Below are 26,011 nucleotides of genomic sequence, written 5' to 3' on the forward strand. Positions count from 1 at the left end.
ACTACGCAAACACTACAACACTACCCAAAACCCTAAAACACTACACCCAGCATGACCCTACACTACGCAAACACTACAACACTACCCTAAACCTTAAAATACTACACCCCAGCATGAGCCTACACTACGCAAACACTACAACACTACCCAAAACCCTAAAACACTACACCCCAGCATGAGCCTACACTACGCAAACACTACAACACTACCCAAAACCCTAAAACACTACCCCCAGCATGACCCTACACTACGCAAACACTACAACACTACCCAAAACCCTAAAACACTACCCCCAGCATGACCCTACACTACGCAAACACTACAACACTACCCTAAACCCTAAAACACTACCCCCAGCATGACCCTACACTACGCAAACACTACAACACTATCCTAAACCCTAAAACACTACGCCCAGCATGACCCTACACTAAACAACCACCACAACTCTACACTACACTAACACAACACTACACTACACAACACTACACTACACTACACAATCACTAACCCACGAAAAAATTAACACAAACCCACTTACCTCTCTCGTCATCGTGGTTTTCACAACGCAAATGCATTTACCATACATGCCTTTAAAACGTAATTCTTTGTAAAGGCATGCGCGATAAATGCACATGCGTTTTGAAAAAATGCGGGATAATGGTATGCGAGCTCAATGACCTTGCGGGATAATGGTATGCGGACTGAAAGTCTGCGGGATAAAAAATGCGGGAAAATGGCTGCAAACCATGATTAGCAGCAGACTTCCCTGGTGAGCACTAGCTTTACTACAGTGATCTAATGAGCAACTAGAGTGCTAACATTCAGAATTTATGGCAAATGTGTGACACATCTGAATGCCTTCTTGATAGAACCAAAGTAAACAAGCATTGAAAATGCAATAGATCTCGCCCTCGTTTAAGTTAAAGCCATTCTGTTTGTAATGAGGTGGCTTTTTAGCTTTGCTTTTATTAGTGTTTTTAAAACTTTCATGTAAATAACATGCATATGTATGCATATATGTATATGTATGCATGCATTTATATTTATATAGATATGCAGATTACATATGTTTATAAATGTATATTACCTACTGGCGATAGCCAGTGGGTATATATAGTTAGGATTTTTTCTCTATGGGATTTCTGAAAATTCTATGTCTAATAACTTTGGCGTTTGTGGACAGAATTGGCTGAAATTTTCAGGAAAATGGCACATTTTTTTTCTGAGCAGCCCCTGAAAATTTGGTGGGGTTTCGTCAAGGTGGGGCCGAGAACAAAGGGGGGTCCCAAAACGCGTTTTTCCCATTCATTTTTCCATAGGGCGGTTGGACTCACTTTTAGCTCGAACGGCTGAATAGATTTACATGAAACTTGGCAAAATTGTAGATATGGTTTGCCCGACGTGCCTTTGCTATGTCTCAATATATGTGCTCCAGTGGATTTTGAGAAATTAACGTTTAAAAAAATATATATATCTGTGACAGCGCTCCGGTTAGCGCTCCGGTTAGCGCCCCGGTTCGCGTACCTGACGCGTAACGGAACTTCGCGAAGCGAATCTGATTGGCTCTCCGGTGTCTGTCAACATTCTAAACAAACCGGAGCGGCCGCCATCTTGTCTCTCGGTACGATCGAGAGACAAGATGTGGTGAAAAACGAAGGGGGAAATGAAGGAAAGGGGTCAAGGTAGACCACTCCTGACCCCCTAGGATTGATGAGGGGGATATTAAAGTGCCCCGCGGGGCAAAACATTTTGCGATTTTACGCCGTAGAGGCACGTCCCGGTACGCGAACCGGGCAGCTCACCGGGCAGCTAACCGGGCAGCTAACCGGGCAGCTAACCGGCAGCGTAGCTGTCAACATTGTAAACAGTCCGGAGCGGCCGCCATCTTGTCTCTCGGTAGGTTCGAGAGACAAGATGTGGTGAAAAAAGAAGGGGGAAATGAAGGAAAGGGGGCAAGGTAAACCCCTCCTGACCCCCTAGGATTTATGAGGGGGATATTAAAGTCCCCGCGATTTTTCGCGGTAGAGGCGCTTCCCGGTACGCGAACCGGGCAGCTAACCGGCAGCGTAACGGGAGTCCGCCATCTTGTGTTTTTGGAGCGTCCGGTTCGCGTACCGGGTAGCGTCCCGGTAAGCGTAACAAGGGGAAAACCAAGAGAAACAGTAAAAAAAAAATTAAGGGAATAGATTTCCAGCAAACTTGGCAAAATTGTAGGGACTGTTTGTTTGATGTGCCTTTGCAAGGCCTCAAGATATGTGCACGTGTGGATTTTGTCTAATTAAGGTTAAAAAAAATATATATATCTGTAAGCGTGCTCCGGCACGCTTAAGTTACGGGTTTTGTTTGCGCTGCAGAACCGATACGTCACGGTTATGCGACGCGTCATGAGGCGTCTCACGTGGCTACGTGATACGTCACGTAATAAAGAATATATTTTACAGCTATAGATATTAGCTTTTAAAAAACCAATGAAATTCACTGAAAAAACCATAGGTTATAGACCATATATAGTTAGGAATTTGCATTTACAAAACCTTGAAAATTCACTGAAAAAACCATAGGTTAGAGACCATATATAGTTAGCTGGACATTTTATTGACAAAAAACCAATGAAATTCCATATATAGTTAGTTGCACTAACTATATATCGCGCACCCGCAATCCACTGCTGATGATGTCACATATTACATCATTCATGACATGGTCAGTGACATCACTGATGACATCACTGATGACATCTCAAATGACATCACTGATGACATCACTGATGACATCTCAAATGACATCAGTGATGACATCATGACACACCAATACCAGTTACTACATACGCACTCACTGATTCCTACGTCTACACACACATTCACTCATTCACCCATACAATCACTCATACATACAGTCACTCATTATTACACTATCATATGCACTCATACACCTATGCAGACACTCACACACTGCCACTCATCCATGGAGTTACTCACACACCTAGTCAGTCCTGTAAAGAATCAATCACACTTCCATTTCCTCATCTATACAGTTAAACACAGAACACCATACTTCAGTGACATCACTGATGACATCACTGATGACATCTCAAATGACATCACTGATGACATCTCAAATGACATCACTGATGACATCATGACACACCAATACCAGTTACTACATACGCACTCACTGATTCCTACGTCTACACACACATTCACTCATTCACCCATACAATCACTCATACATACAGTCACTCATTATTACAACACTATCATATGCACTCATACACCTAGTCAGTCCTGTGAAGAATCAATCACACTTCGATTTCCTCATCTATACAGTTAAACACAGAACACCATACTTTTCACACATATACTAACACATACTTACTCTCTTATACAATCACTGATACAAGTACACATTGATATGCACAGAGTCACACACCTCCCAGCCAGCCACACACACACTCAGTCTTCCATACATCCACTCATTCTTCAATATGTAAAACATATTTAAACTTTACAAAAACACACAGACACTAGATGATGTCATCAGTGATGTCATTTGAGATGTCATCAGTGATGTCATCAGTGATGTCATTTGAGATGTCATCAGTGATGTCATCAGTGATGTCACTGACCATGTCATGAATGATGTAATATGTGACATCATCAGCAGTGGATTGCGGGTGCGCGATATATAGTTAGTGCAACTAACTATATATGGAATTTCATTGGTTTTTTGTCAATAAAATGTCCAGCTAACTATATATGGTCTCTAACCTATGGTTTTTTCAGTGAATTTTCAAGGTTTTGTAAATGCAAATTCCTAACTATATATGGTCTATAACCTATGGTTTTTTCAGTGAATATATATATATATATATATACCCTCTCAAAAGCACCACTGCCCCGAACTTCAAACACCATCATGCAGCATTCCAAATGTACCTATCAGAAGGTCAACCCACTGAAGAAAAGGAAGTAGAAAGCGGAGCAGGGACTCAATCTGCAGCGCACCTTTGAGAAAGTTGGATGTTCCAACGAAACGCGTCAGGTCTGCAAAAGAAGAAAATCAAATTAAAACGCACGTGAGCAAATGTGTTGTGCGACTCCAAATTTCTTCATTGTTTGGAGAGTTGGCTACATATTGAAACGGCGTGGTTCTGCCGGAGGAGTAACGCACAGTTAACAAGAGCGCCATACCTTCCCGAAAGGAACCAAAGTGTTGTCTCGCCAAAACGAAGATGGGAAGCAGTTGCCACCGGAGACCGGCTCCGGTATAACTCTTGTATCAGCCTCGAAAATGGGCTGAAACATGGCACTTGAACTCAAAAGCACCCCTGCACCGAACTTCTAAAACCATCATGCAGCATTCCAAATGTACCTATCAGAAGGTCAACCCACTGAAGAAAAGGAAGTAGAAAGCGAAGCAGGGACTCAATCTGCAACGCACCTTTGAGAAAGTTGGATGTTCCAACGAAACGCATCAGGTCTGCAAAAGAAGAAAATTAAATTAAAACGCACGAGAGCAAATGTGTTTTGCGACTCCAAATTTCTTCATTGTTTGGAGAGTTGGATATATATATATATATATATATATGTGTTCTCACCAAACGCCCTTGCGCTCAAGAGGGGCACTCGACGCTGCCCTCACAGTGTTCGCCTCTTGCAGCCTGCTTTCTGTCAGCCCAGAATTCCATCCATGCTCGACGCGTTTCGAGGCATCACGCCTCATAGTCATGAGCTTGTAACATCACCTGTTTCATACTTAATTTATTTTCAAGAACTGCCTTTAGTGGGTGTGTGCTTCTTTGCAATAAACTTTTGCTGGGATGATCTGTGAGACGGTCCGAGGTTAAAGACCAAGTTCATTGGGAAACAAAAGTTTCCAGGCATACCTCGGACTCTTGCGAGCGGGTCCTTCCACGCGTGACTGGCTTGCGCGTTAAAGCTACTTCCAATAGGTAACTCCTCTTCAAGAAACCCAGAAGGACACAGCGGGGATTGAAGGGAAAATCGCTTTATTGCTGATTAAATGCGGCATAATGCATTTCGACGTGAGTCTTCATCAGATGCCTTCGCAGATGGAAACGAGGCAGCACCTTAATTTAAACCTTCATGGCTCCTCCCAAAGCATTGGAGTACAGCTGGCCCCAATTAACAACACAGAGTTTCTGTTGCGTAGTCCGATGTCAGAGACTACCAATCCCAGAAGACATCAGATTGAGAACTGTCTTCTGTGGAGCTCTTTAGCATGTTCGCGCTGTCAGTGCCATTTTAGAGGTAAAATGTGCTGCCAAATTAATGTCCTTGTTTAAAAAGTCGGTCTCCCTTGTGTCCTCTGACGCTCAGCCTCAAAGTGCTTTCACCAGCAGGGTCACGGAACAGCAGATCAGTGTCCGTGCTCCCCCGACAAATCCGGGTTGCTTCTTTGCAATAACCTTTTGCTGGGATGATCTGTGAGACGGTCCGAGGTTAAAGACCAAGTTCATTGGGAAACAAAAGTTGCCAGGCATACCTCGGACTCTTGCGAGCGGGTCCTTCCACTCGTGACTGGCTTGCGCGTTAAAGCTACTTCCAATAGGTAACTCCTCTTCAAGAAACCCAGAAGGACACATCTCTATATATATATATAAATATATATATATATATATACCTCACCGCCGGTAACACGGAGCAAGAGGGGGTTCAACAAACGGAAGTGACGGAGGAAGAGAGTCACACCATTGTTAACCTGACTAACAAAATCTTGTCTGAAACTGAGGAATCAGTTTTGAAGTTAGGTTTGAACTTTTGCCCGCGCAGACATATGGAATTTGCACAGACCGGATTGACCTTTATAAGTTCACCCGCAAGCTCAAATTGCACAAGTTCTTCAAAACGAAGGTGCAATTCACGACACAAAAGAGAAAAATAAGGAGACCTTTAGAGACCGATAACCTCATCATCATAGACCTTGGTGCGATTATGGTACTGGAGGACCTGTATGATGGGAGAGAGATGGAGAACCACACTGCTCTGAGTGGGTCACAACAAGTTTCCATTACAGGAGTGGTACAAGAAGGTGAAACCACTCCATTTAAACCTGTTTCCACCTTTAACCCACAATTGGCATATTGATGTGTTTTCAGATGCCGTTATAAAAGACTTGACAGCATTTCGTAAGAAACAACATTTCACAAAGAGAGAGCAGGATGGTAATTTCTCTAATGCACAGAACCTGGCCCTCAAATCCCTGTGTAAAGATAAGAACACAGTGTACAAACCTGCGGACAAAGGCGGGAATATTGTGCTACAAACAAAGGAGAATTACAACAAGGAGGCAGAAAGACAACTGGGCTGCAAATCTACGTACCTGACGATCACAGAGAGAGAATATCAGAAAAGTGTCAATGACTATCATGTACTTATCACTAAATGGCATAACGAAGGTCTCCTTGAAATGGATGAATATATGTTCCTGAGACGCCTTAATCCCATCATCCCCACATTTTATCATCTCCCGAAGGTGCATAAGAACCCCACTTCACCCCCAGGGAGACCAATTGTTGCGTCGCAGGGGAGTCTTACAGAACACCTATCTATGTTTGTGGATCACTTTTTGTTACCTTTTGTTCTGACTTTGAAGTCACATATCCGTGACACAACAGATTTTCTAGAAAAACTGAGTAAGATCGAGTGGAAGGAAGGCTATACCTTGATGGTGTTGGACATCACCATCCTCTACACCGCTATTGATCATGGTGATGGTCTGTTGGCCATAAAGTACTATCTAGACCAGAGGCCTTTGAAATTTATGAGGCATAGTCAAATGTTGATGGAATTTGTCCAATTCTGTCTGACCAATAACATTTTCCTTTTCCAGACAGAACTGTTTCGTCAGTTGTCAGGGACTGCGATGGGCACCTGCTTCGCCCCCAGCTACGTGAACTTGTTCGTAGGCTGGTGGGAGGAGCAGGTGGCCTGGGGGGCAGACAACGCATCATGGACCCGCGATCTTATTAGTTGGTATCCTTTCATAGACTATTTATTTATCGCCTGGAACGGCACAACTGAGAGTGCTAAACAGTACATGGGGAGACTGAATGAGAATAGTGTGAACCTGGAATTCTCAGGTTAGGTGAGTCAAACCACTGGTTATTACCTCGATGTGACGATCTATGTAGAGGGAGGAACACTCAAAAGTAAACTTTTCGGCAAACCAACAGTGGGAAATAGTGTCCTGAGAGCTACCAGCAGTCACCCTGTCAGTCTTGTCAAGAGTATCCCCTATGGGGAATTACTCCGGATAAAGCGTAATTGCACGGATGATGATGAATTCCAAATGGCAGCCAGCCAATGCATAGAACTCTTCAAGACTAGAGGGTATGGGGGGGGAACTCCTCAATGATGCTTACAAAAGAGCCAACTCCACACACAGGGAAGATCTGTTTAAAAGCAAAGGCAAGAAAACATCAGCTAATAGTGGGGGCAAATTCAGGCTTATAACCACCTTCTCCCAGGATGCCGCTTTTTTGAATAAAACTTTGAAGAAAAGCTGGCATATTTTACAGACAGATCACCTACTTAAGGATGATTTACCAACCAATCCCCAGATCATGTATCGGAAGGCACGTTCTATTAAGAATGATTTGGTGCAGAGCCATTTGATCGAGTCCCCAAAGACTAACGCTTTTGGTGAAATCTGTGGTTTTTCCCCCTGTGGGAAGTGTAAGGCGTGCAAGTTTAGCTAAAGAATACGATCTTACACAATCCCTAATACGGGGATACAACGTAGGATCAACACATTTATAACTTGCTCTACCCCTTATTGCGTGTACTGCCTCACATGCCCTTGCGGGTTGCGGTATATCGGCAGCACAGTTACTCCACTGAAGATGCGAGTTTTAGAGCACATGCGCGCCATTGCCAATTTCGATGAGGCGTACCCGGTGGCACGCCACTTCGATCAAGCGCATAAGCGTAACAGGGATCTGTTAAGCTTCTTTGGCCTGGACCATGTACCACTGAACCCGAGAGGAGGAGACAGGCTTGTCCGACTCCGTAGACTCGAGTCCAGGTACATAATTGATCTGCAAACCAAAATGCCATTGGGTATGAATATACATGAAGAATTGTCATCTCATCTGGGGGAGTAGATTCCATCAGTTCACCTGTAGATATGCATTTCATAGGTACCAATGCTGATTATGAACTTGTAGCTGTATGTGTATCTGACCTGGTATCCCTTCAGGTATATTTTGGTGATGACCTGGATTGTTGTTCTATTATGTTTCTAACTATATATTTTGCTTTTGCTACATATTATCTATAATTTTATTTTTGTTCTACGTTCACTATTTATGAATTTAGGCACATGAACTTGAAGTCTTTTAGCTTCATGTATAGGAGCTCTACTTGGATATGACATTCTTCTTGCTGCATATACTATTGATTATGATGTCAGGTTTTGCGATTGTTGCTTTTGTCTTTGTTTTGATTTATTTAATTAATTGATCAGAATGCATAGGTCCTCCGTTTTGGGGCACTATATGCATAGGAGTGAGGGTCCTCCTTGGTTCACGAGTTGAATCATTCGTTACTTAGCCCATCCAGGGCTTGATTGCAACACGAGTATTTTTACTTGGTTTTTCAGGGGGGAAAGGTAAAAGCACGTGAACTTTCAGTTTTATTGTACATTTGTACCTTGACCATATTAATTGTTTTGGGGGTGCGCAGGACATTTGTGTTTCATTATATTGATTATGCTTTGTCTGATTGAATTGCCCATCCAGGGCGTAATCATGATGTTGAAGTTTAGGCACTGACTGTGATATTCAGACACTCCAATATGGCGCTCATGCTCCTTTCCCTTCCCAGAAGGCATGTCCTATGTTGATTTCTATGACCCTGATGCTTTAAAATGTCGACGCCTCTGCCGGTTCTGTAAACTTAGAGAAAGGTTCCAACCGAAACGCGCCTGTTTGCTGTGATAAAATATACTTGTGAAACATACCTCAGAGAGTGCCTCCTTTCTTCCTGCGGGAGATTTTCGCTACTGGGAGGTGGAGCAGAATTGGGTTTGCGAGTGCACCCTCGCAACGGAGGCACCCGTCTGGGAGTGCGGCGCTCTGGTGCTTCTTGAGCTTATATATATATATATATATATATATCCCTGAACGAACGTTCTCCTTGTGGTCTCCCTCAATCTGAGTGCCTGTATTTGTGTGGATTTTTAGCGTCTGGCTTCGGTCGCGAGGTGAGGCCCGCCGCAAAAGAGCGGATCCTGTCCTTGTGCCGTTAGGTGTTTGGAGACACAGGAAAGGAGAGTAAGCTGGTGGTTGTTGCAGGACGACAACGCTCACCAGGATGGCAACTATAAGCGGGGCACAGGGTGTCAGTAAGCTTCCCCCTCTACCCACTGGGCAATAAACTTTGATTGACTTTAAACTGTTTGCACACCCATCGGGGTGAAGTAAATGCGCACTACACTATCCAGGATGCTTTGCGATCCAGCCACGCCAGGGAGGCAGGCGTTATAAGAGGTGCGCAGAGACATTACGTGTAAGCAGTTGCTTTCATTATACGCCGCAGATGAAGGGAAAGGTCCCGAAGCGCGTCCGGCATTCACGATATTGGAGAGGTGCTTCTGAATTACCGTGTGCTTGCAAGCTGCCATTAAACCCCTGAACGAACGTTCTCCTTGTGGTCTACCTCAATCTGAGTGCCTTCATTTGTGTGGATATATATATATATATGTACGTATATGTATATTTGTGGCATTTGTCACTGTAGATGCACATGCTTTGGATACTCATGCAGTCTAGTTTTGGGCTTGGATGTGTGCAAGTTTTTTGTCTTGCTGGGAGTCTTTCGAGTTACCAGGACTTCTACTATGACAGATAATGCACATGGGCATTGACTCCATTGTTAGATTGCTTTATTTCCTCCGTCTGGTGTGCATGTGCCCCTAATCGAGCACTAGATCAATGCCTTGTGCTGTGTGCCATCTAGAATTCTTTGGTTTATCCTCTTCTGCTGGTACATAAAACACCTTCTATGTTCAGTTTTTTCTGATCTCGCTGCCTGGTTACTGACTACTGAGTTTCTCTCAGTGTCCCTCACGGGGGCCCTGCCTCTCATAGGGTTTTACCCCTCTTTGTCAGTTCTTCTTGTCGTCAATGATCAGACAGTGGTGGAAACGCCTCCTTTCCAATTCGGCCATCAGTGTAACTCTAAGTGTCCTCTGACTCACCAATACCAGGTCTGCAACCTTTGTCTCTCGAACACGATGAGGGTACCTGACCAGCCTTCCTCGCCTTCTGTTCGAAAAGGCTCTCCGGTATCAATATGATTGGAGACTTGCATGCAAAAAATGCCTCACTAGGAGGATGGCATCCTTGACATCTTCATGGAGCAGGACATTGAGGAACAGTCGAAGAGCGACCAATACACAGCCAACCCTATGTAGCCTAACGGCTAGAGCAGTCGACTTTGAACCTGGGGAACCGGGGTCGAATCTCGCCAGCGACTCTCAACATAATGGTATTCTGGGCAAATCACTTAATCTCCCCAGCCTAACAAAAATGATTATGTTCACCTGTAACAAAACTGGTGCTCATGTAAAGTGCTCTGATATCCGATTTCTTGGGTCTAGTTCGCACTATATAAAACTCTTTTAAAAACAAAAAGAAAAACCTCAGCAGGTTAGCCTCAAACAAAGCTCCCAGTCATAGTCAGAGGAACAGTGCATCCGGAGCCACAGCAAGCCTCAAAGTCTTCAACTGTGAGTGCTGCTTCTCAATCTCATAAGTGCACATTGACACCATGCACAGGCCAAGCACCCCCACAAAGGGAGTTGGGCGACCAGCCTACTGACCCCCCTCCGCAGGTCTCCCTTCCACCATTGCCTGCTGGGCCATGGTCAGCACAGATAAACTCTTGGAGTCAATACCAGTTCCGCTATCGGTAACAACCTTGCCTCACAAGCCACAACCGCCCTCAGCGCCGACAACTTTGCAGACACCAGCACTGAAAACCGCTTTGGCTACAAAGCATCATCTAGCTCTAAAACAAAACACTGTGCCAAAAAGCCTGTAAAGTCCTTCAACGTCGAGTCATTCAATGCCAAATCTGTCATCGACGACAAGCTCTGAGGATTCAAAGCAGCCCCTACTTCAGCATCTTCAAGAGGAGCTTGACACATGGCAAAAGAGGCTGTCCATTCACCCACAGACTGGGAAAATCCTGACAAAGTTGCCAAATGGCCACACCCGCAGAGCAGTGACTTTCCCGTTCTTTCGCCCACAACGATCACACTACACCTGTCGGGGGAAGATTCCCTGTGGCCAGTGGGTCCTCTCCATCATACAGCAGGGATACTGTCTAGAGCTCACTGCATCTCCACTAAATGTCTCACTCCACAGACATACACTCTCCACAGAACATCAGCGCCTCCTTCAAGAAGAGGTACAGACACTCCTCTCCTTCAAATGAGTGATAGAGCCTGTGCCGCTTCACCACTGTGGCAAATGGGTGTTTTTTTTCTATGCTTCATTATACCCAAGAAAGAGGGGACATGCATGCCTCTACTCCACCTCAGACCTTTGAACAAGTACATTCTCAACCAGCAGGGCAGCCTTTAGGGCACAAAGTCGGGCTTCTGGCAGAAGGGCAGGCATCTTGGTGCTCTCGGGCACTCCTCTGAAGTACTCAGCAGGCCACAGGCAGCAGGGCAGTCCTCTGAGAGTCCTTCAGCAGGCCCAGAAGTGAACTGAAGAGTGGGCCTGAGAGCCCTATTTTTATACGTGGTGCCCCCTTTGATGTGAGAGACGCTTCTGGAGTTTTTCCTCCACAGACACAATAGGCTTGTGTCAAGTTCTGTGTGTGTGAGCTGAGGCGGTGTCTTTGAGGTGCAGGCAGAGCTGTGCACAGTTCTTCCCCCCATCCTGCCTTAGATGACCCTGTCTGCCAACACCTAGTCTCTATTGTGTGGTTGTCTGGAAGGAATACACAAAGGCCAACCAAACCTTGTCATGTGACTCAGGAAACAGGCTGCTGGCACCAAATGGTTAGGCAACGAAATGCCAACTGTCTAAAAGTGGCATTCCCAAAACTGTGACTTAAATCCGACTTTACCATTAAAGAGGGTTTTAAATGACAATTCCTTCGATGCCAAACATGACATTTTTACCTTCTCCCAAACAAAAATGATCACTTATTAAATAGTAATAAGGTAACCCAATGCTATTCTATGGGAGAGGTAGGCCCAACAGTAGTAATAAAACAAATTTGTGAATGTTAACCTACCAGGACTTTTAAAACCTAAAAGTACATGGCCAATTTTATAATTATAGTGCACCCTGGTCTATGGTCTGTCTAGAGTCTACCTTAGGGTTAACTTATAGGTAACAAAAATGGAGATTTAGGCACGCCCAAAAACAATTTTTCCGAATTGAATTTGCAGTTTAAAATTGCATACAAGGTGAAATGCCAGGCATGAGACACATTTTAAGGGGGCTACTTAAGTGAGTGCCACAATAAGTGTTTCAAGCCAACTAGTAGCATTTATTTACATGCCTTGGGTATATGCAGTACCACTCTGCTAGAAACGTACAAGTAAATTAAATGTGTCAATTGGGTGTAAGCCAATTTTAATATGTTTTAGGGAGTGAGCGGTAGCACTTTAGCACTGGTAACGTTCACAGAGTCTTAAGGCCAACAAAAAACAATTTCAACAAAACAGGAGGGGAGATTTCAAAACGTTTTGGGGAGACCCTGCAGAGAGGTCCAAGTCCAACAACCTGTATCCAACTGACCTTAGAAAGTGAACAAGATACTTTGAGAACTGTTTTTCCTCTTGTTCAATCCCACAACAGCAAAAATAAAGCTGTTGATGAAATACAACTACGACACAGATCACCATTGTTATTATTTCAGAGAGGGTTGTGGAAGGGTGCTCGTTGTCACTTTTAATACCCTGGGCATTCTGTTGTAAAGATGTCCATCGTTAGCACAAATGCTGTGAATGTAACTTAGATGGAGAGTCCTTCAACCAAGGCAGTTACAGGGGACAGGACTCCATAGAAGGATTTACAATCCATCTGTCCTCAATAAATATGTATCACCTATTCTTGCTGCTTGCAGTGATCTGGTATTGCGTTTAGAAAAGAGATGCATTTGACCTAGACTGTATAAATCCATCCAGTTAGAAAAAGTGGGCCACTTTACTTATTGAAACACAAAGCGGCATGCTGGTGATGAGGAATTGGAGCCAGGGATTGCCCAGTTTAAACCCTGAGAGATAGATGTATTTTCGGTTGCCTTGCTTTTCCAAGTCTCAAGCTAGAAGAGCTAAATAGGAGAGCGAGTTTCGCTGCAGCACAAGACTTGAATTCCTCCTTTTATCATTGATGTGAATGGCTTGACTATGGGTTTCATCACGATACTGTTATATGGGCTTTAGATCTAAGGCGATAGAGGCCATCACAACAAAGAATTGTCATATTTCCTTTAATGTAATGAGTTTGTTTGCGCATGAGAGTTCTTCACAGAAACCTGATTACAACTAAAGCGATCAAGACATGTATTGGTTACATTCCACTAGTTTGAGTGAATGTGGCACCTTTTTGTCATTAATGTGCACTCACTTTCATGTATAATACTATGTCTAGAATGGCTATAACAGCCTGCAGATTTTGTTATTTCTTCCAAAATACTGTTGAGTGATATTCTATGCCAGTATATGCAGCATTTTGATCACAAATGAAATATTATGAATTATGTTGGTGTTTAGCCGATGGCAAGGAGTTCCAAAGAACCTGTGATGCGCTGAGCTTTCAGTGCCAGAATGGAGTTTGCATCAGCTTGGTCTGGAAATGCGATGGCACAGATGATTGTGGAGATTATTCTGATGAAGCAAATTGCGGTGAGTTTTATTGGAACTGAAAAACCTGGGTCAGTCACATATCATGTTCTATGTTTCTCGTGCATAAGCCTGTAATACGTTTTGGATGAAAATGCATTCTGTAAAAAATGTATCTAATTCTATAGATGTTGGTTTTAGACCTTGCAAATGCATTTTTATTTCTTAGAGCTAATACTAATACGATTATCTAACCTTAGTTTTGCTTCTCCACACCCTGAATCTTCTCATATCGTTGTTGGGAAGAATATTGTCTTGCAGAGATATCTAAAGTGCATAGCTGGCATTGTTATGATCCCATAATGCAGTGGGCCTTTTAAAATATACACATCTACAGGGTTTGGGAATTTTCTCATAGAGCAGTCTCTCTATTGCAGTATATTGTTGTGTGTTGTGAATGTTACTTTGTATGTTGGTTATGTGGCTAAGGACTGGCTTGTGTTCCCATGCATGCAGTTCATTAAACGTGAAGACTCGTGATTTGATGGAAGACCTATACGTGAATTTGTTAAGTCTTGGCTCAGTTTGCTCTATTTTGTGACACAGACGTATGTTTCACTTAATGACAGTTAATACTTTTTTAGTTGACTTCTTGAGTCATAATGGAGGCTTCAGTCTGAGCATCTTCCGTTGTCAAACGTGGCTGATGGCCTCCTATGCTCTTCTTGTAAACTAAATCCTTAACTCTTTATAGAGAGCTGGAGAGACTGGAAATGGTTACCTCTGTACATGTTCTCCCAGGTTTTCGTGCACAATTTAGTCCACCTTTCCCTTTTGAACCTAAAACTGTGCAGGGACATTGTTTGGAGCCAATTATTCATAATTAAATATAGTACGATCCACCCTTTGACCAGCTACCCCTTCCATTTTCAGATACAAGCAGTAGCTTTTAAGGGAAGCAGCTCTAAGACTGGGCAGTGTAGCTGTGTTGAATGGTTTTCTAGAAAGAGGTGCCTAAACAAGAAGAGCTTAAAAGGATATAATTTGCACACAAAGAAAGTATGCCAGCAAAACAACCACATAATAACGCAAAGAGGCCTTTCCATTGGATAAAATAAACAACTAAAAAGCCATAGTATGAAGGGATGGGAATGGTTCTGCAGAAATAAATAATCAGGTTAGCATACTGTAGTAGCCCATGACTTCTCCTTGGTAGAAGTAAATTCAACTTTGTGTTTTTTAAATTTTATTATATTTTAATTGAGAGTTCCTGAAAATTACAAAACTACAGAACTGTCAAGTAAAGTGCATATTGCGAAATAATCAGAATACTCTAGTTGCTTTACCAGTAGACAATATACAAAGAAAAAATACAGCATGTATATCAGAAATAAATACCATATAAAGTGTGAAGTGCTAAACATTAAGGCGTAAACATATCTCATCAATCTTTCACATTGCCCTGTTGCAGAAAAATAGATACCGTATAAACTGAAAAGTACTAAACGTTTAGGCGTAGACATAACCCAACAATCTTTCCAATCGCCCTGTTGCAGAAAAAGACAGATCAGTCATGTAAAATATTTACAGATCACATTTGGATAAAGTGCAGAGTGCAAAGTGCTAAGTATTCGGAATGAATATACGTTCTTTCAATAACCCTATTGTAACCAAGAAAAAAAAGGGGGCCGTCATATAGTATAAGATAGAGGATGTATAAAGTGCCTGGGAACGTACGCTAGGGTAAGAGTAAGTTTGGGAGCTGACCTTGTGGACTAGGATTAGCTATTCGAATTGCAACCTTGCCTTCTCCTCACTGATAATGAACATTCAGATAAAAGGCAGTTTTCCTTATCTCTAACCTATATCCCCAGTAAACTCCAACGTTTCTCGTACTTTTTTATTGAGTCTGATCTTATTCTTTGATTTTGCTTAATTTCGCTCTCCATGCTTAAAAAGAAGGTACCTTATCGGATCGCCCGTATTGTAGAATTAGGGATCTTGCTACCAATGCTGCGATGTATAAGCATTCTTCTTGTGTAGTAATATCGGGGTAGCAACCCAGAACTGCAATAGATGCATCAATAGAAATGGAAGGGTCTAAGGTGGATCTGAGATAAATTTCCAATTACCTCCCACAAACTACTAATTTTTGGACATTCCCAAACAATGTGTGACCAGGTGTCACCACCCTCTTTTGTGCAGCGGAAACACCTGTCCTCGATATGTGGGTATATCTTATGAAGAAAAGCAGGGGTCCTATAGATCAACCATTTTGAGTAGAATTGCATACGCTTATAATTTGCGCCTCTGAGTGTTGATGCATTCATTTTGTTGATTATATTCCAGGTTGATTTTGAGACCTGCATCCCTTCCCTTTTTCACCATCTATCACCGATTTTTTTATACTGCAAGAGTTTTGTTTTCGTCAAACATTTTAACCAAGGCACTGATCCTCCGTTGTGTCGGGGAATCAAAGGCTTCACTGATACTTGCTCTAGCGGATACATTTTTTATATCGAACTTTTCCAACAGGGGTTTTATTCTAATAAATGACCATTTTAGGTTGTTTTAGAGTGTGAGAACCCCATTTCGATCTCTGGCCATGACCTCCAACAATTGCCTATAATAAAATCCCGAATCTGTACATACCCATTTTGTTCCCTTTTTTTTTTATACTAGTCTCTAAAAAACATCTTTCCCCCATATAAAAATAGGACAGCCTAGTTGAGCTATTAAATCTTGGAATACTATAAAATGTTAAAAATTGAGACTTTTGCTTAAGTACCCATTGGAGAGTCTTATAACGCACTTTCTTAGGGTACTTAGTTATTCTTGTGGGGTCAACAATATTATATTCCTTTAAGATCTTTTCCATAAATAAGTTGTCTGCCTTCTGATGGTCCAAAAAGAAAAATCTGAAGCTATAGTGTGCAAAGGTCGCATGATAGTGTTATTGGAAGGGACAGCCCCCCTTCTGCAACAGGGTAGCTATGAATGCTAAGTGCCAGTCTCAGTATCTTATTAGACCATAAAAAAAGAATAAAACATGCTATCTATCTCTGTAAAAAAGATGCTTGTAGTGCTCACGGAGCGGGGCTAAAAAGGAAATTAAAGAGTGTAAGAAAAGACATACAAATTTGTGCCACTCGACCAAATAATAGTGGGAGCTGGTTCATCGTGCTAACAGGCGTTTCACTTTTTTCAGCAACAGGGTTTAGTTTAAGTCGAATAGATCTTCTACTTTCTCCATCACAAAGATCCCTCAGTATCTCTTTGGGTGAGTGTTATATACAGACCTGAATTCTAACAATAGAGAGTCGATAGAACAATTGAACAATATGATCTCTGTTTTGGACTTGTTTATTTTATAGCTCCATATTGCTTGGAAATTGAGAAAATCCTAATGATTTCCTCCTGGGTGTCTGTATTTGAATTTAAAAAAAGGACAACGTCGTCGGCATAAAGTTTTACATTTGTCATCCCTTGAACAGGGACCCTGTTCACTTTTTTCTGTCTAATTGCTTTTGCTAGGGGCTCTATAAATAGCGCAAATAAAATCCAAGAGAGAGGGCACCGTTGTCTAGTGCCTCTGTTTATTTGGCATGTGCCTATATTCACAAAATCGATTACAATTTGTGCCTGCGAGTTTGTATAGAGCTGTCTTATTAAATGTATAAACTTGTTTGGGAAGCCAAATTTTTCCAAAATCAAAAACAGACAGTCCCATGAGACTAGGTCGAACGCTTTTTCGGCGTCTAAAAACCAGACCTGAGCCTCAGTCTTTTTTATGTAAAAAAAATCTAGTGTTTCTAATAAAAAAATGTGTATTTGTATGGAGCGGTCTCCCAGCTACAAAGCCACACTGATCCATCCCAATAAGTGAAGCTACCTTTTTATTTAGCCAATTAGTGAGGAGCTTTGGATAAAAGAAACAACTAAAAAGCCATAGTACGAAGGAATGGAAATGGTTCTGCAGAAATAATAATCAGGTTAGCATACTGTAGTAGCCCATACCTTCTCCTTGGTAGAAGTAAATTCAACCTTGTGTTGTTCCTTAACTTGGTTTGCACGTTATGAATAACAACTCTAAAATATATTGTAATGCAACTGAACATGCAAAGGGTAGTACCGTACCTAAATGTTGTCATAACCATATTTGAGAGGCGCTCGAATGGAGGAAGCACCTAGGAACCAAGTAGTATACACCTTGTGTTACAATTAAGGTTTTATTTCCTGAAACTAAATTTTTTTCTATTGGACCCTATGTAATATTGATGTTGCCCTCTTCTCCTAGGGACAGGTGTAATCTCTCCTCAAAGCAGCACACTGTAATGCATCATCCCTGCTGACATGGAATCTTGAATATTCAACGCCGGAACAGCTTATCCCTGTACTTATATTCAAGCTGCCAGAAAGTTTTCTGCACCACTCTGTCCCTATCCTTACAGAAACCTTTTGTAAGGCCATAATACAAATCTTTATTCATGGACTTTTATTATATGACATCAATTACACTTTTGGCAGATGTTGTGGCTTCTGGCGTTATCTGCAGAACCAAGACCTAATAAGATAAAGTCTGTGGTAGAACCAGATTCTGCTGTGGTCTAACCGAGCTACTTGCTTCTGAGACGCATTAAGTGTTTGTGGTGCCTGAATTTGCTGTCACCAGCTGAGTTTATGATAAAGTGAGGAGCTTTCTTTAAAACGTCTCCTTAAAGCAGAGAAGGAGAACCTATGCTTTCTATTAAGAGTATCCTTCCACAAAGATCATTGATGGTGAACAGTGCCTTGAGGGAGGTAATGCGCATTTCAGGGACATTCGTTTCTCTAATCATTGTCTTTTTCAGTTAAACATGTGTAATCAGACTACTTTATGTAGCTGTTCTAACCTAGGTTATTTTTTACCCTTTACCAGTTTACCTAACTGCTCTTGCCCAAGATTGTTGAATGGTGAATTATTCAATGTTTTTATTGGCGTTAAGTACCTCCATATAGAAGGTGCATGCGATCAAATTCTTGAATATGCCCATTTATACATTGTCAGATACTCCAACTGAAGCCCCAAGCTGCAGTCGCCACTACCAATACCTGTGCGGGAACGGACGTTGCATCCCTGCAAGATGGAAATGTGATGGAGAAGATGACTGTGGTGATTGGTCTGATGAAAAGGATTGTGGGGGTAAGAAATGCAGTTCATTATTTGTAAATGTAAGTTATTCTCATCAAGAACAAGATATGGCCCAATGGCCTAAATTCTGACTTTTGGAACTAGGGAACCTGGTTTGAGTACCAGCATCAGTTGAACAGCCATTGATTCTCAGCAAATGATTTAATCTCCCAGTCCTTAAAAAAAAAGAATCTGACATAGTGTAATTTGATGCTCATGTAAAGTACATCAACTCCCTTAGGCTGAGTTCATGCCATATAAAAGTACGAACAATATATATATTTTTTGTGATGCGGTTGTCTTTTTCTGTGCCCATTTATTTAACCTGTTTATTTTTAAATTATACTTATACCTTTGTGTCTAGTATAACCTTAGATCTTTAATAGATTTACATGCTTAAGCTCTCTACTCACACTTGAGGGGACCATAAATCAGATTTCCACTATATGTTGTGAGTGTGGGACGGAGCTTTGCCCTTTGCTTCTAAAAAAAACTTTTTGACTAGTTTCTGAACATCTACATCTTCCCTGAACTACAGCTAGCCCTAGCTTCAGTTTGACTGAACTGAGTTTTTGTTTCTGGGAATTTCCTATGTCTATTGTGGTCCAAGGGCAGGCACTTTAACAACTACCATTGAAGACCAGGAGAACCAGTCTCTCTTTTAAATCTGTTTTGCTGCTGTGGCCAAAGATATTTATTTTCAGATGACTTGTGAACAGTAGATGTATTGCCTTTATCCATACCATAATGCTTTACACTGCAACATTTGTAAGACATTTCCTTTCAGGACATTGAAATAGGAAAAGGTGACTGGCCTCATAATTTCTGGAGAAAAGGAGGATTTACCCTTCATATTGCAATGCTCCTTCATCAGGGGACTGTTCTTTGGACAGGGTCTACCAGGTCAGCATGACTGGAAGAATCAAATGAATTGCGTATGTTTAAATAGGAGTGCTTTGGGAAAGCAAATTGAGGGCCCAACCAGTTTCCAACAGAAAACCATTGTAGATGGCCGCATCCAACCATTGTGTAAGTTGTCATTGCCAACTGAACAGACAGTGACAGCATCATTGATAGTGAAACCACCGATCCCAAACATCCCATCTGCAGTGAACCTATAAATGGCACCACAGCTATACACAGATCCAGCAAAGGTACTGTTGATGATCCCATCTACTAGAGTGGATGTCTTTTTTTTTGCTGCATTGGAAGCCCTCAATGTCTTCTGCACACTCGTTGCTGAAGGTGTCAACACACACACAAATCTATATCCTAGATTAGGAGGTGATTGGGGACTTCATTGATCAATAAAAGTTTCTAACACTTCTTAGAGCCCTCCCCAACTGGACATCTAATACATTTCAGAGGATGATCAGAATCTGGAAGATCACCATGCAACAAAGACATTGGAGATCATTTCCACAACCCAAAAGGTTAGGACGATTACACCCAGATGGCTTTCTGCTAGGAGGTCATAGAAAAGAATGTGATCTCCCTTATAAACATAGGTATCATACAGAGGTCCACTCATGATGCAACCCTCTCTCACTTTCTTAATTACCCTGCAATGGATACTGGAGACATTCCAGAAAATAGTTCTGTGGTCAATGCTGCTTCTGCCCCCAACAAGCGCTACAGCAGCAGCCTAAACATCCACTTCTACCTCCTCAACAGCCACCTGTATCACCACAGGCACTGTGCACTTTCTCTCCTATTCTAGAGGACATGGGAGAGGATGACCATCAGGATATTGAAATTTAAACTGATCCAGAAGAGGAGGAAGATGGCAAAGCTGAGGACAATGAATCTTAGGTAGACAAAGGTGTAGTTCTGCTCCTTTTAATGGGGATAGTAGACACATTCTTAATCTGTACAGTAGGGTCAGCACCATGGCATCACCCTCATTAAAAGCAGCTTGTGTGGCCTTCAAATAGGACATGTTATCTTGCCACTGCTTTACTTGATTGGTGTGGCCAGGTGAGATAACGCTGAAGTCTTGGACAAGAAAAGCCACAGCACATCTTCAATCTTCCTTGACGCTGCCTTGGATAGCAGTCATTCGGTGAATGGCAGGACCTGCAGTGCTTAGGAGACAGGGATGGCTTAATTTCATCCCCTTCCTTCATGAGGTATATGTCAAGATCTTTAACATGTCCTTTGATGGGCGAATCAGTATTTGGAAAGCATGTGGATGATGCTTTGCAGACCATCAAGATTGATGTCTATGCTCCCTAGACACCCCTAGGAATAGATAAGCCCCTCTGACCTCATTTCACGGTTCAAGGCAAACACAGACATACCGAGGTTCCTACAACCAATATGGAGGACAAAACTGTCAGTACTATCTATACCAGGAGTCTCCAACCAGTTGCTCAGGAGCTACTGGTAGCTCACCAGCACCCTCAAAGTAGCTCTCAGAGGTGAAGTCAAGTCACGCCAATCTCAGAGATTCTGTGTATATTAAAGAAGGCAGCACTGCTCGTTTCATTACCCATAAGAGTTACAGACTGCCAAACCAATGGCAGGGCCTCTTGATAACACTCAAACCCACATTGTGTTGGCCTATCAATCGGGGATTTATAGATCACTCTACTCACCCGTGAGGATCTCAAGGTGCTGTGGGGGTGGAGGATTTGGGCAGCTCCGGTCATTCGAAAAGCCAGGTCTTGAGGCTCCTACTGAATGCTTGCAGTGTGGGGCTTCATCTGATGCTGAGGGGAAGTTTGTTCTAGGTCTTTGCCGCAAAGTAGGAGAGGAATCTGGCTCCTGTTCTGGCTCTGTGGATGCGGGGGATTTTGGCCAAGGCCTGGTCAGCGGAGCGGAAGGTTTCTTTTGGGGACGTAGAAGTAGATTCTTTTGTTGAGGTTTTGGGGTCCGGTGTTGTGGAGGGCTTTGTAGGTGTGTGTGAGCAGCTTGAAGTTAACTCTTTTTTCGACGGGAGCCATAGGTGCTGGGGATGTGGTCTTGTCGTGGAATGCTGAGGACGAGTCTGACTGCAGTGTTCTGGACGGTCTGGAGTTTGTGGAGTAGAGATTTGTAGATTCCAGGGTAGAGGGCGTTCCCATAGTCCAGCCTGCTGGTGATGAATGTGTGGGTGACGGCCTTCCTGAATACTGGGGGGGGGGGTCCATTTGAAGGTTTTGCGGAGGGTGTTGAAGCATGTGGAGGCTACGGCGTCACATGAACCATCTTTATCCACCTTGAATCTACCTAAGAAGTAGATTGTCCATGTTATACGCCCTGCTCTATCAGTCGCACTGTGTGCGACATCAAAGAATAGTAGCAGCAGTAACCAGGGCTTACCCAGCAAAGTGTGTGACTGCAAGAACTAGTGTGAAAATGTGTTAGTTGGGAGCATGATCAACCAAAGAGCTGAGGAGGAGAGAGTATGCATCCAGGGCAGAGAAAGTTAGAAGCCTCACATTAAATTTTGTGTGGGTGTGTGACATTGTGTCCTTCCCTAATAAACAGTGTTGGTTCCTTAACCCCTTCACTGCGGCGGCTATTCCGCCGCAGTGCTAAGGGGGCGGGGCGGCCGCATGCTGGTGACGGAACCGCTCCGTCACCAGCGTCGATTGACCTGTGCTTGTGACGGAGCGGTTCCGTCATGGCCCGCCCCGCTCAATAGAACGTCAGCGCAGGTGCGAAATTCGCGCCGCGCAGGCGTGCCGAGCGGGCCGTGACGGAACCGCTCAGTCATCAGCACAGCTCACCCGTAGCTGATGACGGAGCGGTTCCGTCATCAGCATTTAAGGGGTTAAAGCTATTCCTAGTGTCAAGGACTGCCAAATATGTATGCTGGTCCCCATCATAAGAGTATTATCTATGACCCAATTGAGCCCGATCATTGTATAATTGTGCCATAGCCATAAAATGTTCATCCTTGACTATTTTGTGCATACAAGTCTGGTAATTGCATACCTGAGGCCATCACTGACATATAAAGAGCTTGACTGGCCTGCTTTTAGCCCTTCCTGACAGAGTGGCAACCGCTTCTCTCATAATAATGGCCATAACTAATATATGTTGGGCATCCAGCTGTGGCACAGTAGTAGCCCTGGTTTAATGATGGGCATTACTAGCATAACAGAGGCATTTGTAGTGTTATGGTGAGCAGGCATGACCTATGATTCCAATACCTGGGTATTTGAAGCAGAATTTGGGCGAGGGGCATTTTTACATGGCGGTAGTCGATGAAAACGAAAAGCTGATGTTTAGCAACTGTTTATTTTCTGACAAGAAAAACTGATTTGATTTTTAAAGGAAAAAATTGTTTTTTCAGAAAGGTTTTTCTTCTGGAAAATTGAGTTTGATTGCTCAAAGTGGAAAGTGATTTTGATAAAAAAATATGTGTATTTTCAGAAATTAATATACTAATGAAAACAAAATATTGCAATTCTAAAGCACATTTAAAGTTGTTAGCTGAATGATAATTCAATTTGAGTTGGGGAGACTTACTACTGTGGTAATAACCTTTGTGGCACACAGCATGTGATGATTTGAATTTTACTTGATTACAAGCATTTAATATTGATAAACGTTTCCCTAGCATTCTGCTGATAACTTCACCTGAAATGTTTGGGTGGTTACTACGGATAATCGGGCTTAGGGTGGTCACAGTGTAATGGTAATACAAATCATCAGCATTTTACAGTGAAAAATATGCTAGTAGATCGGCAGGACTTTCCTTGAGCAGAATTAGCTCTCACTACAGAAAAGGTTGGAGACCCCTGATCTATACAATCAGGATTTGACTAAAGTTGTTCCAGGAGCAAGAACCAAGGCTTCCAAAATTAACTTAGACCGGCAAGCAAAAAATGGGGTGCATCTTGGCTCTGCTCCTGTGATAACAAGTGTACAGGACTTCCTCCTGCTGCCCTCCTTACTAACCCTCCCCACCCCCCTTATAGGCTTTTGGTAGCGGTGATTATCTGCCTTTGCTCACAAGCAATACCAACCATTGGGCACTCCACATTCTGCAGTCGGGCACACTATCTAATGCCTAATCAAACCTCCCCATCTTTTAACCAGAAAGGAATGCCACCGACTTCTAAGGCAACTCCAGCAGGAGAAATGGAGAAGGTGCCGAGGCCCAACAACACATCCGCTTCTGCTCAAGATGTTTCCTAATGCAAAGTAAGATCAAAAGTTGGAGCCTGATCTTGGATTTTCAAGACTTAAAACGTTTTTTAAAGAAGCAATTCTTTCAGATGTCACCCTGCAGGAGTTCTTTCTGTTTCAGGAAGGTGAGTTCCTCACCACCCTGGATCTACAGAATGCCTTCTTCTGCCTCCGCATGCACCCATATTACAGGCGGTACCTGCTGTATTTTATGGTCTTTTCTCCCTCCCCCTCTTCCTCACTTCGCTTCCTAACCTCACTCAGACCATACGGCCAGATTCATCAACGTAAAATCGGCTCGCAAAGGGCCGGATTCTGAGAATCTGGCCCTTTGCAAGCGCAATTTTTGCATTTGGGATTCATCATCCCAAATGCAAAAATCTCTATTATAGAATTCGCAATTTTGCGAGGAATTGCATTTAAGGAATCTCTATTTGATATTCCTTAAATGCAATTCATGAAACATTTAAAAATTGCTAATTTGCAATTTTGGGCCACTATTTACCGCGAAGTCAAACCTCGTGGTAAATAGCGAAAACTTAGAAAAATGCACTTAAGTGCATTTTTCTAAGTTGTATGTTACACACACACATGTCCTTGGGACATGTGTGTGCGTAACACCAGCGTCCAATATAATTTCAGGGGTGCAACAGGGTGTCCTTTGGACACCCCTGCACCCTTGAAATCGCAAACTCAAAATGCGAATCGCTAATAGCGATTCGCACATTGATATGTCTTCCCATTCATTCCTATGGGCCCATAGGAATGAATGGGGAGTTATTACTTATTTGCGATTAGCAATTAGCTAATCGCAAATAAGGAAGCAGTAGGAATCGCTAAGCAAATTGCGATGTGTGCATGAATCCCGTTTTGCGAGTCTGTAATAGGGATTCCTTAATAATCGCTATTACTGACTCGCAAAACAGGACTTTGATGAATCTAGGGGTGAGTCCCTTCTAGGCCTGACCTCCAACCATAGGATTAATTTATTTCCACTGACAACAAATGAGACTGATTAAACAGGAACTAAAACTGGAGTTGATGCCGTTGACTAGGTCAGGGGACAACACAGTGGCAGTACCATGGTGCCTCAGGCAAACTCTGCTATGTTGGAGCTCTCTGGTCCTCCCCTTCCAGCCTGCAATGAACAGTCTCATCTTGGCAACAGCTTCCATACAAGAGTGTGGAACTCACAAGCAGCTCAGGTCTCCCATTGGTGCAGAAGAAATCCCTTTCCATATATATCTTTGAGCTGTGGGCCATCAGACTGAGCTTCCAGGCATTGGCACCGTGCCTAGCATGCCAAAGTGACCTGATCAGAACAGGTAGTGCTACCTCAATGTATTTTATTGCCAAACAAGGAGATACAAGGTTACACTGCCTGTCAGACAAGTCACCCCAACCATGGATTTGGGCCTTCGCGAAACAAGCAGCCATCTTCCTGGCACATCTACCATGGGGCCAGAACAAGCAAGCAGAAGCTGTTACCAGCTCTGTCAATCAGCCATGAGTGGGTGCTCCATCGGGATCAACTGTGTCAAAGCTTCTGAAAATTGGACCATCTCAAATCAAACCTTTTTGCCACTGTGCAGATCAAAAATGGCTCTACTATGCAAGCAGGTATTGCCAATCCAATCCACTTCCAGGGGGAGTCTCTTCTGGATCACTTGGTCAAATGTCTTTGCCTACACCAAGGTACCCTTGGATGTTCCTCTAACATGTCATTCTTTACATTTTCGTTATATAACCTACCTACATCGTCAAAAAGAGCTTTACAACTGTTGGCTGTCCAAGGTTGCATCAGGTTTCGCTAAAATAGAACAAAAGACATACCATCTGCAGACCAGATATTTATCACTTTTGGTTATTCAGGTAGTGGCCACCCCA

The 26,011-nt window shown here is 42.9% G+C and overlaps 1 protein-coding gene across 1 annotated transcript in view; it reads left to right on the forward strand.

Annotated features, from left to right (window-relative positions):
* Window positions 1-26,011, forward strand: part of SORL1 (sortilin related receptor 1) — a 607,546-nt gene that overhangs the window by 298,306 nt on the left and 283,229 nt on the right. Inside the window, exons 17-18 of the mRNA XM_086949665.1 lie at window positions 13,765-13,896; window positions 18,881-19,015. Of these exons, the coding sequence (XP_086805791.1) occupies window positions 13,765-13,896; window positions 18,881-19,015 (267 nt within the window). The remainder of the gene's footprint in view (window positions 1-13,764; window positions 13,897-18,880; window positions 19,016-26,011) is intronic.

This window comes from Lissotriton vulgaris, unplaced genomic scaffold (assembly GCF_964263255.1).
Source record: "Lissotriton vulgaris unplaced genomic scaffold, aLisVul1.2 SCAFFOLD_911, whole genome shotgun sequence".
NCBI lineage: Eukaryota > Metazoa > Chordata > Amphibia > Caudata > Salamandridae > Lissotriton > Lissotriton vulgaris.